We start from the raw sequence: 17,197 nt of genomic DNA on the forward strand, positions 1-17,197 counted from the left end.
CACTCAAGGGGCCAAAGAGCCGCATGCCGACAACTGTGCTAAGTGAAATACGTCTGATAGAGAAAGACAAATACCACATGATTTCACTTATATGTGGAATCTAAAAAACAAAATAAACAAACAAAACAGAAACAGACTCATAGATACAGAGAACAAACTGATGGTTGCCAGATGCGAGAGGGCGGGAGGGCTGGGTGAAAAGGTGAAATGATTAAGAAGTACAAATTGGCAGTTCCGATTGTGGGGAAAAAAACAAGATGGCGGCATAGGTAAGCACCTAAACTGCTGCCTCGCACAACAATTTCAAAACTACAACTAAAAGACAGAACGGACACCAACCAGAACCACAGGAAAGCTGGCTGAGTGAAAATTCTGCAAATAGAAGGAAAGAGAAAAGCTCACAGAGAATTGGAGGTACAGCAAAGGGTCTTTGTGCGCTCAGAGAGGAAGGGCGGCTGAGAGCCTGGCTGACTTTCTCTGGCAGAAGGGGGAAGGAAGCCCCCAACCGCACTGAACCCCAGTTCTGACTGCACTGAACCCCAGTTCTGGGCGAGCCCCTGGGGACCCACGCTCTTACTGGGCGGAGACTCGGGAGCTGGGGAAGGCAGAAGTCTGAAGGCGCGCGCGTGCCAGTGTGCACAAAGTCTGCGGAGGTTGCCACAGGCTTTCTCTAGTGGAAGGGAGTCGGAGGCTCCTGACTGCACTGAGCCCCAGTTCTGACTGCACTGAACCCCGGTTCCAGACGAGCCCCTGGAGACCCACGCTCTTGTGGGGGGAATCTGGACTCTCGGGCGGAGACTCGGGAGCTGGGGAAGGTGGAGGACTGAAGGCGTGCTTGTGCCAGTGCGCACAAAGGCTGCGGAGGTTGCCACAGGCTTTCGCTAGTGGAAGGGAGTCGGAGGCTCCTGACTGCACTGGGCCCCAGTTCTGACTGCACTGAACCCCGGTTCCAGACGAGCCCCTGGAGACCCATGCTCTTGTGGGGGGAGTCTGGACTCTGGGGCGGAGACTCGGGAGCAGGGGAAGGCAGAGGTCTGAAGGCGAGCATGTGCGCGCAAGGGCAAGGCTGACTGGAAGCCAAGACTGAGACTCCACCCCATCCAAGCTGAGCACAGAGGCTATTGCAATTTGGCAAGTCTAATCCTATAAGGCTGTCTCCAGCACCGAACTTCTCCCAGCATAGACACAGCTGATCCTCACAGCCAACTGGCCTGGAGGTCAATTCTTCCCAGTGATACCAACAACAATCAAGACTTAATTACAACAAGGCTGTACACACAGTCCACAAAGGGGTGCACCAAGAGTGTCCACCTCAGGTTAACTGGGGAGGCAGACCCACTGGGCCATATTGGAAACCTAGCACACAAATCTACCGTACCAACTCAGGGAAGCAGTGAAAATGTGGCTTCAAAGAATCAGATCACAAACGAAAGAAATAGAGGAAAGCAAACGACTGGGTATAGAATTCAAAACCACGGTTATGAGGCTTTTCAAAAATATCCTAGAAAAGGCTGATAAATATAACGAGACCCTCGAAGATATGAAAAAGGACCAACTAGAAATTAAACATTCACTGACTGAAATAAAAAATATTATACAGAGACCCAAAAACAGACTAGAGGAACACAAAAATCAAGTCAAAGAATTGAAATACAAAGAAGCAAAAAACACTCAACCGAAAAAGCAAAAAGCAAAAAAAAAAAATCCAAAAAGTTGAAGATGGTGTAAGAAGACTCTGGGACAACTTCAAGCGTACCAACATCAGAATTATGGGGGTGCCATAAGAAGAGAGAGAGCAAGATACTGAAAACCTATTTGAAGAAATAATGACCGAAAACTTCCCCCACCTGGTGAAAGAAATAGACTTACAAGTCCAGGAAGCGCACAGAACCCCAAACAAAAGGAATCCAAAGAGGACCACACCAAGACACATCATAATTAAAATGCCAAGAGCAAAAGACAAAGAGAGAATATTAAAAGCAGCAAGAGAAAAACAGTTAGTTACCTACAAGGGAGCACCCATACGACTGTCAGCTGATTTCTCAACAGAAACTATGCAGGCCAGACGGGAGTGGCAAGAAATTTTCAATGTGATGAATAGCAAGAACCTACAACCAAGATTACTCTACCCAGCAAAGCTATCATTCAGAATTGAAGGGCAGATAAAGAGCTTCACAGACAAGAAAAAGCTAAAGGAGTTCATCACCACCAAACCAGTATTATATGAAATGCTGAAAGGTATTCTTAAAGAAGAGGAAGAAGAAAAAAGTAAAGATAAAAATTATGAACAACAAATACATATCTATCAACAAGTGAACCTAAAAATCAAGTGAATTAAAAACCTGAGGAACAGAATAATCTGGTGAATATAATAGAATCAGAGGTATAGAAAGGGAGTGGACTGATAATTCTCAGGGGGAAAGGGGTATGGGGGGTTCATGAAGAGACTGGACAAAAATCATACACCTATGGATGAGGACAGTGGGGGGGAGGTAAGGGCAGAAGGTGGGTGGGAACTGGGTGGAGGGGAGCTATGGGGGGAAAAAGGAGAAACAAATGTAATAATCTGAATAAAGATTTATTAAAATAAAAAAAAAACAAATTGGCAGTTACAAAATAGTCATAGGGATATAAATTACAACAGAAAAATATAATAAATAATATTGTAATAACTATGTATGGTGTCAGGGAGGTACTAGACTTATTAGAGGTATCACTTCATAAGTTATACAAATGTTTATCCACTATGCTGTATACCTAAAACTAATATGATATGGAAAGTCAACTGTAACTGAAAAAATTTTTTAAATTAAAAAACAAAAGCAAAGAAAAAAAGAAAGACTCATTGACAAACAACAGTATGGTGAATGGCAGAGGAAATGGGGAGTGGGGAAAGGTAGAAGAGTGTAAAAGGGGGATAAATGGCAATGGAAGGAGACTTGACTTGGGGTGGCAAACACACAATACAATATACAATACAGATGATGTATTACAGAACTGTATACCTGAAACCTATATAATTTTATTAACTAATGCCACCCCAATAAATTTAATTTTTTAAAAACAGTGGTTAAAAATAAAAAGGTTAAAAATAAAATTGTCATATGACCAGCTTTTATATTTGTAGATATATGCCCAAGAGAAATAAAAACATATTCATACCAAAACTTAAACAGAAAAGTTCACAGCACTATTCATCACAGCCAAAAAGTAGCCACAACCCAAATGTCTATTAATTGATGGATGGAAAAATGTTCTCTAATTAGATAGTGGTGGTGATTGTACACTTGAAATTACTAAAACTCACAGAATTATACACTTCAAAATGATACATTTTATGGCACATAAATTATAATAATTTTTTTAAAAGGAGTATCCAAAAGCCTCAGCCAGTTCTAGCTTCCACCCATACCAACCTAGGGATGTCAACTTCTATAGATCAGGTTCTCAAAAATATAAGTGCCTTAAAAAGTACCTATTTTCTGTCCTACCAACTGCTGCCAGTTCAGACCCAAAGAATATTAGAGATCTACTGGTTCTAACCCCAAAATAACTTTATACCAGTGTTCCATTCAGAACCTCAGGACCAGTTGATTCTATTCATATCTTTTATCTCAGTCATCCTCAATCACTGGAAATGTAAACTTGCAATTTCTATCTAGATCAAGAGAGCCGACTGAGCACCATGTCCTCTACATTCTGGAATTGTTATCAATTAGACTGACTTTATTTATATGTCATAAATCTGTTTTTAACAATGCAGAGGTGTGATACCTTACATGTTTGGAGAAAGAGTGACTAGCCTAGGGTTTTCCAATTCAGTAGCTGAACCAAGGGTCCAGCATCTTTCCACCCTTCTGTGTTCTTCAGATTTCATCCCCATAATCATTCTCAGACTTTAAAACATCAAAAAGAAGAAAAAGGGCTTGTTTTATTTTGTCTTTAAAAAAATTTAATAAACCTTTTCCAGAAGTTCTCAATGGTTTTTCTTCATGTCTCATTGACCAAAATTGCAACACATCTATGCCTATACAAACCACTGAGAAGAGGGATTGGAATTGCTGTATATTAGCTTAGACGAATCAGGATGTACCCCCCTTTTTTAGAAGTAATTCTAGCTTTTTCTTTTATTATTTTTTAAATCCTCACCCGAGGATATTTTCCCATTGGTTTTTAGGGAAAGTGGAAGAGAGAGGGAAAGACAGAGAGAAACATCGACGCACATCGATTGGTTGCCTCATGCACAAGCCTGGACCAGAACCCGGGCTGGGGAGGAGCCTGCAACCAAGTACATGATCTTGATTGGAATCAAACCCAGCACCCTTTGGTCCGCAGGCCTATGCTCTATACACCAAGTCAACCAGGCTAGGGCAGGATGTACCCTTGAGTTAAGGATAGGTTCATCTGATTGGGCACATGGTTGAGCAGAGAAGGGCTATGTCAGCAAGAGAAAAACTAAAAACGAATTCCGGGTAGGTATCCAACAGTGTCTATTAAAGGGTTCCAATGTCTATGGTTTGCTTTTCATTCATTCACATTTAAGCAAATCTTCCCAACTCACCAAGTCCTGCCCACAAACACAGAGGTTACTGTCAGTTTTTTCACTGCATCATTTTAAAATGTGAACTGGCAAACAATGCCCATCAGACATTTAAGGAAAACCTGCAACATGGAAATGAAAGATCATGATAAAGACTTCTGTTTTCAATTTTTTTTTAATATATTTTATTGATATTTTTACAGAGAGGAATGGAGAGGGATAGAGAGCTAGAAACATCGATCAGCTGCCTCCTGCACACCCCCTATTGGGGATGTGCCCGCAACCAAGGTACATGCCCTTGACCGGAATCGAACCCGGGACCCTTCAGTCCGCAGGCCGACGCTCTATCCACTGAGCCAAACCGGTTTTGGCCTGTTTTCAATTTTAATATAGTAACTGATATTGGACACAAGACCTTCTATAATGCAATTATCAAACTGGGAAAAATAAATAAAATAACTGTTTCTAGACATTGGTCAATAAGAAAGAGAACTATAACCACTAATAGAAGAAAAAAAATGAACAAACTTCATGACCATCATAACTTTTTGCATGGAAGCACTTTCCAGATCACAGTCAGGAAAGGCCAAACAAAGCATGGTAGTGTCAATGAGCTGAGGAGATAAAGATCAGATATCAGAGAGGAAGAAGCTGTACAGAGAGGTTTACACCGGGAAAGATTCCACGAAACTAAACAAAGAACAACTCTTAGGGAGAGAACACTTCTGGGGAGCAAGAGGCTGAACAATGACCAGAGATTGCACAGGAATGGGAAATGTTGGTATTACAACCAGCCATAGCGGAGAGATTGCATTAACTACCCCAGGAAACCAGTAGACACCCCAGAAAGGCTGGGATTTAGCAATAGACTTAATTTAGCACTACAGCAGCACTATTAAAGAGAAATATTACAAATGTAATTAAAAATTATCTTGTAACCTCTTAAAAAAGGTGAAAATCACCTGGCCACCATTGCTTAGTGGTTGAGTATCAACCTATGAACCAGAAGGCCACAGTTTGATTCCCGGTCAGGGCATATGCCCGGGTTGCAGGCTCTATCCCCAGTGTGGGGCATGCAGGAAGCAGCCTATTAATGATTCTCTCTCATCATTGATGTTTCTATCTATCCCTTCCTCTCTGAAATCAATAAAATTATATTTAAAAAAAAGAAAACAAATGGAAATTCTAGAACTGAAAAAAAAGGGATTTGAAATAAAAAATTAACTGGCTGGTTTACCAGGAATTAGACATTACAAAAAAATAAATGAAGTTGAAGGCAAAGCAATGGAACCCATCTAAACTGAAGCAAGAGAGAAAGAAACAAAATTATCCAAGCCTCAGTGACTGTGGGACATTATCAAGTTGTCTGATTCAGTGTCTGGTGAAGTCCAGCTTCCTATTCATATACATCTGTCTTTTCATTGTTCTCACATGGTGCAAGGGAGCAAGGAAGCTCTCTGGGGTTTCTTTTACAAGAGTACTAATCTCGTTCATGAGGCCTCTGCCCTCATTACATCATCACTTCCTAATGGCCCCCTCCCTCCATCTCATTGGGGATTAGGTTTCAACATATGAATTTTGGGGAGACATGAATATTCAGTCTATGACACCATATAAACAAAAAAAATCTGTGGACTCCTCTATAATTTTCCAAGTGTAAAGGGTCCTGAGACCAAAAGTTTGAGAACTTCTCTTTAACCCTTTTCCATATACAACCTCACTAACAATATATTCCTAGTTCACCTCTGTCTTCAACACCAACATAACTGTCATTAATCAGTAGTGGGGACCATTATCAGAAGAGATGGGAAGAGAGAGCCTATGAATAGTACTGTCATTTGTATTCTAGTATGTAGCTCATCTTTCTTTTGTGAACCCTTGATATTGATTTCTATGTAGCTCTGGCCAATAAACACTTGAAATCTCCATGTGGGTAATGATACTCTTGACATCTTGGCCACAGGAATATTACTTGGAACTATTTATGTCTTTCTTAAAATCTAGCCTAAATACATGGATGCTACATAGAGATAATGGGGAAGATAAAGAAGTTCTATTACTACCTAACTATTCTCCAGTTACAGAAGAAAATAATAAAATATTGTAAGATGAAAGGTAACTTAGGATATCTTTAGAAAGAACTAAAACAGGGAAAGAATCACAGAATAGCATCACATTTAATTTCAAGAAAGGCGCTCTCCAGAAGAACAAAAAGTGCTAGCCTTTTAAGAGTCACTGATGAAATGGGTTTGAGATAAAGGATCCTTTGATCCTCCAGCTAATGTCCAGAATAGTGCAACCCAATTTCTTATGAGAATCCTTTTTTTGGTGTTAACAAAATTGTTCTCACTAAAGTCACCACAGGGCTCCTAATGGTTAAAATCAATGGTCTAACTCATACAATTTAACAAAAGGAAGACAAACAACCCAATAAAAAAATGGGCAACGGACCTATTTAGATACTTTTCAAAAGAGGACATAAGGAAGGCCAAGAGATATATGAAAACATGCTCAAAGTCACTAATCATCTGAGAGATGCAAATCAAAACAATAACGCAGTACCATCTCACACCTGTCAGAATGGCTATCATCAACAAATCAACAAATGACAAGTGCTGGCGAGGATGCGGAGAAAAAGCAACCCTCCTTCACTGCTGGTGGGAATGCAGACTGGTGCAGCCACTGTGGAGAACAGTATGGAGTTTCCTCAAAAAACTAAAAATGGAACTCCCTTTTGACCCAGTGATCCCACTTCTAGAAATATATCCCAAGAACTAGAAACACCAATCAGAAAGGATATATGCACCCCTATGTTCATAGCAGCACAATTTACCATAGCTAAGATTTGGAAACAGCCTAAGTGCCCATCAGCAGATGAGTGGATTAGAAAACGGTGGCACATCTACACAATAGAATACTACGCTGCAGTAAAAAAGAAGGAATTCTTACCATTTGCAACAGTATGGATGGAACTGGAGACCATTATGCTAAGCAAAACAAGCCAGTCAGAGAAAAATAAATATCACATGATCTCACTCATTTGTGGAATATTATGAACAACATAAACTGATGAACAAAAACAGACCCAGAGACAGAGAAGCATCGATCAGACCGTCAAACCTCAGAGGGAAGGTAGGGGAGGGTGGGGGTAAGGTAAAAAGATCAACCAAAGGACTTGTATGCATGCATATAAGCCTAACCAATGAACACAGACAACAGGGCGGTGAGGGCATGAGTGGGGGGGAAGGGGCAATGGGGGGGATAAGGACACATATGTAATACCTTAATCAATAAAGAAAAAAATTTAAAAAAATAAAATCAATGGTCTAGTTTGAGACTTCATACTATTTGCTTCCTTCAACAGTTGATATAGCTAAACCAACTTTTGTTTTGTAAAAATGTTTTCTCTCACTTCCATTTGCTTATTCTCTAAAGCATTTTCTCCTTCTTGGTCTATCATTCCTTTGTAATTTTCTTAACAATTTCCCACCCTTGCTTCTTATAGGAAAAAACCTCCACAATAAAACAAAACAAACAAACATAAAACCACACAAAAAAATACCCTAAAACATTAGTGTCCTTCTGGATTGTGTTCTGTTTCTGGTCCTTTTCTCTTCTCCCTGAGATACCTCATTCACAGCCTTCTACCACACCCAAGCAAGCCCTAATAATTCTCATTATCTCCAGATCCATGTTTCTCACTGACTACTAGATATCTTTGCCTGGATGGTCTGCAGGCATCTCAAACTTAAAATGCCCAAAGCTTATCTCTCCCTCCAACTCCTCCAAAACCTACTCCTCCTTTTCTATTCCCTATCTCACAGAGTGGTACCACTATCCACCCAGGAACCCAGGCCAGAAACCTGGGTGTCATCGTGAACTCCTCCCTCTCCACACTAAATGGCCCGGTAAGCATTCTTAATTCTACATTTCTGCAACTCAATCGCTCCCCTCTAGCACCCTAAGAGACTTCGCCTAAGTTCTTATCAATATTTTTCAACAATAAAATAGTAGCAAGTCTGCCCTACTACCAGGCTCTGCCATTTCTAATTCTTTCTTTAGAATAAATGACATCAGACTTGGGATTTCACTATTGAGGAAAGTTTTTAAAAAGGTTTTGAGAAATGACATAATGAGGCCTTTAATTTTTTTTTTTTTGGGGGGGTGTCAGGGCACAAAAGACCCAACATCATCTACTCTCACTGTCATTTCATCATAATAATTTTAAAGTACTGTTCAACTTCAAAAAATAGAAAGTACAAAAAACAACAACAAACAAACACAAAAAAACACAAAAAACAAACAAACAAAAAAACCCAAACCAAACCAAACAGAAAGTACCAAATTCTCAAAGCAGAAAAAAGTCATTTAAATATACTTGGCTTTTTAAATGAAACAGTTTTCTGGATGGGAACCACTGTTCTAGAATCTAGGCTGCCATTAGAGTCATCTTTCACAAAGCAAAAATGACTAATTTTCCCTAGCTTGAAAACCTGTTTGTCTTAAATTCATCATATAATCTACATGCATATCATTTTACTGTCTTTTAATGGATACACAGTATGCATGGTATTGACATGCTATAGATATGTCTGTTGTCTTCTATTTTAGGCATTTTCTTAAATATTAAAATTTAAATATCCTTTGTCACATATCACCTTAAAGCCTTACAAATAAAAGCCACACTCTTTACAGTAACACTCTTTAAGGCCATTTATAATTTGGTCATAATTTACTTATTTCTCAGCAAGAAATTCCCCTGAGCATAACACATTTTTTCATGCCTTTATGCCAGTGATTCTCAACCAAAAGCAGTTCCCTGCCCCTTTCTCCAAGAGGATATTTGGCAATGTCTGTTATAGTCTGAGTTGTGTCCCCTCCCAAATTCATGTGTTGAAGCCCTAACCCCCCAATGTGACTGTATTTGGGTAACTAACACACACACACACACACACACACACACACACACACACACACACAAACACACACACACGTGTTGGCAAAAGTAGGTTTACAGCTGTGAGTACATGAGTTAATAAAGCTATTGCAATACTCATAACCTGCTCACCCCTGTATATCATATAATTTATACATTTTAAAAGTTATAAATTCTTTGTATAGAATTTTTAAAACATAAAGATATGAAAAAAACCCTTAGTATTTCCCTTAATGTCAAGCAATCAAGCTTTCCCATTTTTTAAAACACATTTCTCGTTAACCCATTGCCAAATGTTACATATGTGTGCCTTAAATTAGACCCGTGGTCGGCAAACTGCGGCTCGCGAGCCACATGCGGCTCTTTGGCCTCTTGAGTGTGGCTCTTCCACAAAATACCACGGCCTGGGCAAGTCTATTTTGAATAAGTGGCGTTAGAAAAAGTTTAAGTTTAAAAAAGTTGGCTCTCCAAAGAAATTTCAATCGTTGTACTGTTGATATTTGGCTCTGTTGACTAATGAGTTTGCCGACCACTGAATTAGACCATCATATAATCTGCACAAATGGAAAATTTTTAAGAGTATGGCTTACTAACAATATTAGCTAACACATCACTATTGTGTCAGACATTGTACTATCATAAGTGCTTTCTCTCCATTTTGAAATTTAACTTCCTTTTCCTGATATTGTACTATCATTATCCTAATTTTACAAATGAGTAAACTAAAATTTGGAGAGATTGACCTGTCCAAAGCAAGGATTTCAAAGAAAATAAGGCTGGGGGTAATTATGTTGTCCATTTTGGAATCAAAATTTTCTCAGCAAAAATACATTTTTTGACAAAATAATAAATAAGTTTAATAGTAATACATTGATTTTATAATAGGACAAGTATCTCTCTAAGGGGAAAAAAACTCGTTTTTGTCAGATTATCTAGGTAGCCATCTGAGACAAAATAACTTCATGTAATTAGCTAGCAGCTACTGGTATTGAGTTAGGTGCATTTATTACAGGTTTTCTTAGATTCTTATTTAGGTTTTCAACATTTCTTACTCTTCTACCTCATTCAATTTTCTCTTGCAGAGAAAACCAAATGATGAAAATAGGAATGTCATGTAGTACTATTTTAAGTACAGTTAACTTAGTTACCACAAACTCTTCAGAGTCCTGGAAAATAATCTTCCAGCAAATATCCATTATCAAGCTTTTAAGATACGTATTGTTTTTTACTACTACCTTGAAGTTTTGTTTTCTTGTCTCTTTTCAGGAAAGGAAGGGACAGGAGTACAGTACAATCCTTTTGCAGCAAGAAACAATAATTTTTATTATGGCAGTTTTGCATCTTATTTTTTTCACTGAACAAACTTTACTTTGACATTGATAATTCTGTAGATCTACTTATACCTTAAGCACCCGTGTCAAAATTCATCTACCAAGTTTACTGGTTTTGTCCTCTAGGATCCTGTGTTTCCTGGGGTGGGTCTAAGGTAGTAACCATGACCCAAGTGTTCCCATAACTTAGAGAGGAACTGAGAAGATTCACAACAAAGCTTGAAGGCATTTTTTTATGTAGCAGATTTTTTTAATAGCTTTTGGGAGTAGCTTTGCACTTCAACAAAGGTGAACTTTGATTCCTCCTGAGGTTGACCAGCTACATCTTGCCCTCAATTTGAAGATCTTTTAAACCCTTTAAAAATTCCTCAGCTTTGTGATAGGTTAAAATGAAATAGAAAATAATTAATAAATAAGGAAAGTATTAGCATCTTATTTTATTATTTCTTCTTTTAAAAATATTTTTATTGATTTCAGAGAGGAAGGGAGAGGGAGAAAGTGATAGAAACATCAATGATGAATCATGGATCGGCTGCCTCCTCTATGGCCCACACTGGGGACTGAGCCCACAACCCGGGCATATGCCCTGACTGGGAATTGATCCCTGACCTCCTGGTCCATCGGTCGACGCTCAACCACTGAACCACACAAGCTGGGCTATTTTACTATTTCTTTACATATTTGTTTCATTGAATGCTAAACTTTCTTCAGGGTACAGATTTTTATCTTATTCATTTTTGCATCTTTCACCAACAAAAATTACTTCTAGTCTACTGTCAATAAATATTTACTGAACAGATTTGAAATTTCAATTGGGAAGGCAGCATACAAAATTATTAAACTTTTGGTGCCTGATGACCTGGGTTTGGATTCTAATTTTATTAACTTGCTGTATGACCTGGTACAAATTACCAAAACTCTCTAATTTCCTCAACTCAAACGTGGATTAAATGAGATAATGAATGCAAAATACTTGGCACTTCACAAGTACCCATTTATACAATGGGTAATTACTAAGCTCCTATTACACTCTAATTTAGAGGTAGGTATTGGTGATGAGTATAAAATACGCAGGATTCCTGTCTTCATGGAGCTGGGGAGACAGACATAAAACAATCACACAAATTAATTAATGACAAGTTGCCATGAAGAAAAGAGTTAAGAACTCGGTGAGAGGCTCTGAGCGCAGGGCCTGATTTAGATCGCGGAGGAAGGATTCTCGGAGGGAGTGGCATTTAAGCTGAAACTCGAAGGACGAGGAAATTCTCTACTTCCCCATGTGCCTCACCTCTCTTTAGTCTGGCTTCCATCTGTCCACCTAAATAGCTCTTGCTAAGGTCACCAACGGCTTCCATCTGACATTTTTCTGTCCTTTCACTTGACTTTTTAGTAGCACTCAACGCAGTTGACCACTCCCTTTTAGAGACGCGGTCCTCCCTTGGCTTCTCTAGTAAGCGCCTCCTCATCTCTTTGCCTTTGCAGGTCCGTCTCCTTAAGTGCCTGGACGGCCTCGCCGTGCGCTGTAATTGTGAATAATAACGCAGTCCTTTCGAGTCATAAGAAAAGGAGTGTGTACAAGTGAGCACATTTTCCAGCCCCTCTTCTCGCTTTCAGTGGGCTTCAGAAAACCGCGAATATCAAACTTTTCGGTTCCAATAGAGATTCCCTTCTCTGGCGGACTGCGCCTGCCCACAGGCACAGGCATTCAGCAGGATCCCAGGCCGGCACATTTGCTCTGGGAATGAATGCCTGAGGTGCGGGAGGAGGCAGGTGTCGCGCCCCGCACCAGCCAACCGCAGCTAGGCCCGCCTCCGCCACGTTTCAGGCAGCCCCGCCGCCGCGCCCCACTGGAGGTGAGCCTGCCGCGCTTCCGCGAGCGCCCCTGGCCTTCCAGTCCTCCGCCGACCCAGCATTCCCTGCGCTCCACCGTGCAGAGCGGCTTCCGGCGTCGGTGGTGGAGGTGGAGAAGGAGCGGGCTCTTGCGGCTCGCTCTCACTCCTTAGCGCTCTCTCGGGCAATATGGCGGCCGTGGAGGAGGCAGCGTCCTCCGGGAGCCTCCTGAATGGCGACCTGGATCCAGACGACAGGGAAGAGGGAGCTGCCTCTACGGCTGAGGAGGCAGCCAAGAAGAAAAGACGAAAGAAGAAAAAGAGTAAAGGGGCTGCCACAGGTAAAGGGAGTTTTATGTTTTTCCAGGGATGGCCGAACGACTCGGCTCAGGCCCGGCGTGGGTGACAGGGACCGGGGACTCGGAGCCCTGGACTGGACTGATTCCCAGGACTGAGCGTGTGGCGAAGCCGGGCTACAGAGTCTCAGCCCCGGGGGGAGGCGGCTTCTCCTCCCGTGGGACTGGAGAGCTGGTGGAAGCGTGATGAGGGAGAGAAGGGTCGCTCAGCTTCCCTTGAGTAGCTCTGGGGTCGGTAGGCCGGAGCCCCTGAGTTGCCAGAACTCGACTCTCACACAGACTGTGCAACTGACTTGAAGCCGTGCACCGAGCCCAGCCCTACCTACCACCTTCCTCGCGGTTTGGCCTCCTCAAAAATCTGGTTCTGACCCGCACAGCCTGCCGTCTCTTTGCTGGAGCATCCTGGTACTTAACTTAGGCCGAGGGTGGGGGTGAAGTGGACAAGTCCTGGCGCCTAGACCGCACCTCACCCCACCATCCCAGTTTACAGAGGGATTTTTGGTGCGGGCTTCACTTTTGGGGGTGTGTGTATGCCCACGCGTTCATGTCACTGAGTTGTAATTGCAGAATGTGTATGTGTGCGAATTTTCACTTGTCTAATCCCACGGCATCATCAAGCTTTAGGGTTTTTGGGCTTGAATTATAATGGCATTGCAGGCAGTCTATACATAGGGTATTCTGTGGCTCAGAGTCGAACTTTTCCAAATCCACTGGTAAGGCAAAGAAAACAGCTAAAAACTTAACACCTGGGTTATATTAAGAGTTATTTTATTTTGAGAAGTCAGTGTTTTTGTTGCACTAGGTCCTTCATTTTAGGAAAAATTATTTGCACCTATTTCATTTTAGGAAAAAATATTTGTACCTGTTAAAGCCATAGAAAGAATGAAAGAAAAATGGAGAGGCCAGAAGTGATGAGCGTGGAGTTGAGAGAGGTTGGAGAGAGTTAATCTATATCTTTCTGAAATTTTGATTAGATGGGAGTTGAAGAGGGAGAGTTGTAGGTGCCGAGACACTTCCAGAACAAAAGTTAATCCCAGGACACAGGCTAGTGGCTCTTCTGGCTTTCAGATGAAGTCCAAACTCTTCAGTTTGGTCTTTGAGGTGTGTTCAGCAGACTGACCCTAATATGTTTTTAGCAGTTGTAGCTCTCAATATGAATGTTCTACAAAAGCCAGAATGTCACTTTATTATGTACTACCTCATATTACTATCTTTCTACACACGCGTATTTCTCCTCTAGCTAGATTATAATCACTTCCAGAGCAGGGGCCTGATCTTATGCTTAGCTGTTCAAAAATTTTGTTTTAGTAATGGAATGTCTTTTTCTATTTTTTTTATTTTACCTAGCCCAGCTTGACAACTTTTTTCTTCATGAATCGCTGAAGCCCCCACTGTCCCACAGAAATCCTCTTCTCTAAGGTCTTCAGCATTTATTGCCTATCTTAAGTACCTGTTTGATTAGTAAAGTATTTGTTGTAGTCTAATTGTTAAATACTTTAAAAAGTTAAACTACTTAAATATAGGGACCAACTCACACTTTTGCTTAACCTTTAGCTGCTGTCACAGAGAATGTATTTTGTTGAATGAACAATACTACTTAGATTTGGGAGACTTTTCTTTGTCATTAAATAAATTCTGTTACTGTTCACAATGATGTTTGTTTTTGTTTCCTAAACACCTATCAGGAAAGGACTTGTGTGTTCTCCAATATCTGTAGAACATATTCTAGTAGGAAAGTATCTTTATTAGATTTGATTTATGCTATTATATTTGATTAGCAGGGCAGCAGGAACCTGATAAAGAATCTGGAGCCTCAGTGGATGAGGTAGCAAGACAATTGGAAAGACAAGCATTGGAAGAGAAAGAAAGAGATGATGATGATGAAGGTAAATGATTAATTTGGTGTTTTTGGTTATAAAAGCAAGAAAATACGACATTCTTTAATCTTTTTCTTAATCCTCACCCAAGGACATGCTTTTATTGATTTGAGAGAGACAGAGAGAGAGAGAGAAACATTAATGTGATGTAAAAGTGAAACATTGATTGATTGCCTCCCACAGGTCCACAATTAGGGATCGATCGAACTTCCAACCTGTGCCCTGACTGGGAATGGAATCTGCCACTTTTCGGTGTACGAGACTATGCTCTAACCAGTTGAACCACACAGGCCAGGGCATGACCTTCTTTAAACAAAATCTACTTATTTGTCCATATAGTCTATTACTTTCTGACATTTCTTAATTGACAGTAAAATAAAACCTCAATGTCACAGATAAAAAGGGAAAGGAATTTATTAGCAACTCTAAAAAGGTGGATATGTTGAATGACTGCTCATACAACACAGTTTTCAACTTTTAAAAATGTACTTGGGCCCTAGCCGAGTTGGCTCAGTGGATAGAGCCCCAGCCTGTGGACTAAAAAGTCCTGGGTTCGAGTACGGCCAAGGGCACATGCCCAGGTTGTGGGCTGGATCCCTAGTAGGGGGCATGTAGGAGGCAGCCAATTAATGATTCTCTTCCTCTGAAATCAATAAAATAAAATATATATATATTTTTTGAAATGTACTTGGTAAAAGGCCAAGTAGTGGGTATTAGTAAGATAAAATTGAAGGGTTGTTTATTTAACCTTTATTTAACTAACATTTATTGAACAACTAATATCTACTATCCTAGGATACTTTCACATGCATTCTTATTTTTCCCTTGCAAATAAAGTAGTTGCTCTTCTCAGGAAATGATAGTTATATGATTTTCCCAGTGTGATACAGCTAGTATGTGTAGAATAGAACCAGAATTTCAAACCTAGCACTTGATTCCAAGTCTATTCCTTTTACTCTCTGTGCCAAAGCTACTTTTTTTAATTCTCAAAGGAGAATATTGGAGTGTTTCTGCGTGCTATTATAAATTCCCTGATCATAGTTCCTTGTGGTATTTTGGTGCTTTTAGATTTGTGTAAACATGGCAAGTCTTAGAATTATAGGAATTGATGCTATCAGTAAGACAGTGGAGGGAGTCATTAATTAAGAGAACTATTCTAGAGCATCTTTTTGCAGAGGGAGGGATAGGGCTTTCCCATTCTCATTTATCTACTGTTTTGACCTGGTCTACCTCAAGCACTGCCAGCTTGAGCTTTTGCTTTTCAATCCTTAACAACAAATACCTGCTATATTTTAATTATTGTGTTAGGGTAATGCAGAGCAGTTGTTTTTTCCTCTAGAAAGGTATGTTTTGCCTTCAAAAGGCTTACAGTCAAAATTTGGTTTAAAAAGCGCCAACATTACAGGGAATAGTTGGTATTTCGACTTCTTTAAGCAAACCTCTTGTTCATTCTACCTTTGGTTATGCTTCAGATTATGAACATATTTTGAGCTCTTAAGAAAAGGTTTTGTAAATTCAAAGTAATACAATAAGTGACTATAGACCTATGTGTAGAGTATCACAGTACTGATCTTGAGTGTGCCTTGTTCCATTGCACCTCTACAAAGTTGTGTGACTCTTGACATTGAAAGGGAAACTTTTGCTTTTCAGATTGGAAATCTTCAATGTGTTAAAGAAGATTTTAGTTTTGTCCTATTTTATCTAATTGTTTTTCTAATTCATTTCAGTAATCAGGATCAACCAGTAGTACTAATCTGGTGTCTGAAGTCTTTGAGGGGATGGAAAGCTAGTATTTCAGAATCTTTGTTTTAAGGAAAGCTGATGGTGTGGTGGATAGATAAAACCTAGAGGTGAAAAGGTAGCTACAGTAAAGTTTATTGGTATTTGGAGATGGAATTGGCTGAATGCTGAAGAAGTCTCATTGGAAGGAATGGGACTTGAATAAAACCAAACAGAAGGAACCATTGGGGGATGGAACAATATTGTGAAAGTCTTCAGAGTGTAATGAACAATGCATATCGGTCATATAAGATCCATTGAGGGAGCCTTTGAGCACTTTAAAAGAAGAATGTTATGAAAAACAATTTTCATATATAGTCTTCATATATATTCACAATTGTTAAAAAAAGAGGATATATACAGGAAAGGCAGGGAGATCATTTTGGAGGCCACTTAACAATAGTCCATGCATGTGGCATTAAGTTGGTGGTTATACTAGTAAATGAGAATGAGAGAGAAATATTGATGATCAGCTGCCTTCTGTGCACACCCCACCAGGGATCAAGCCTGAAACCAGGCATGTGCCTTGACTGGAAATCGAACTGGCAA

General features: G+C 40.2%; 1 protein-coding gene across 2 annotated transcripts in view; it reads left to right on the plus strand.

Moving 5' to 3' along the window:
• Nucleotides 1-12,750: 12,750 nt before the first annotated feature.
• The window catches only part of METAP2 (methionyl aminopeptidase 2), a 30,708-nt gene continuing 26,261 nt past the window's right edge, over nt 12,751-17,197 (plus strand). The window contains exons 1-2 of one of the 2 annotated variants that reach the window (XM_080661200.1): nt 12,751-12,977; nt 14,774-14,878. In XM_080661200.1, the coding sequence (XP_080517326.1) occupies nt 12,827-12,977; nt 14,774-14,878 (256 nt within the window). In that variant the 5' untranslated portion in view covers nt 12,751-12,826. Of the gene's footprint in view, nt 12,978-14,770; nt 14,879-17,197 lie in introns of both variants that reach the window. The other variant, XM_080661199.1, reaches the window with a different exon arrangement.

This window comes from Plecotus auritus (assembly GCF_963455305.1).
Source record: "Plecotus auritus genome assembly, chromosome: 3".
NCBI lineage: Eukaryota > Metazoa > Chordata > Mammalia > Chiroptera > Vespertilionidae > Plecotus > Plecotus auritus.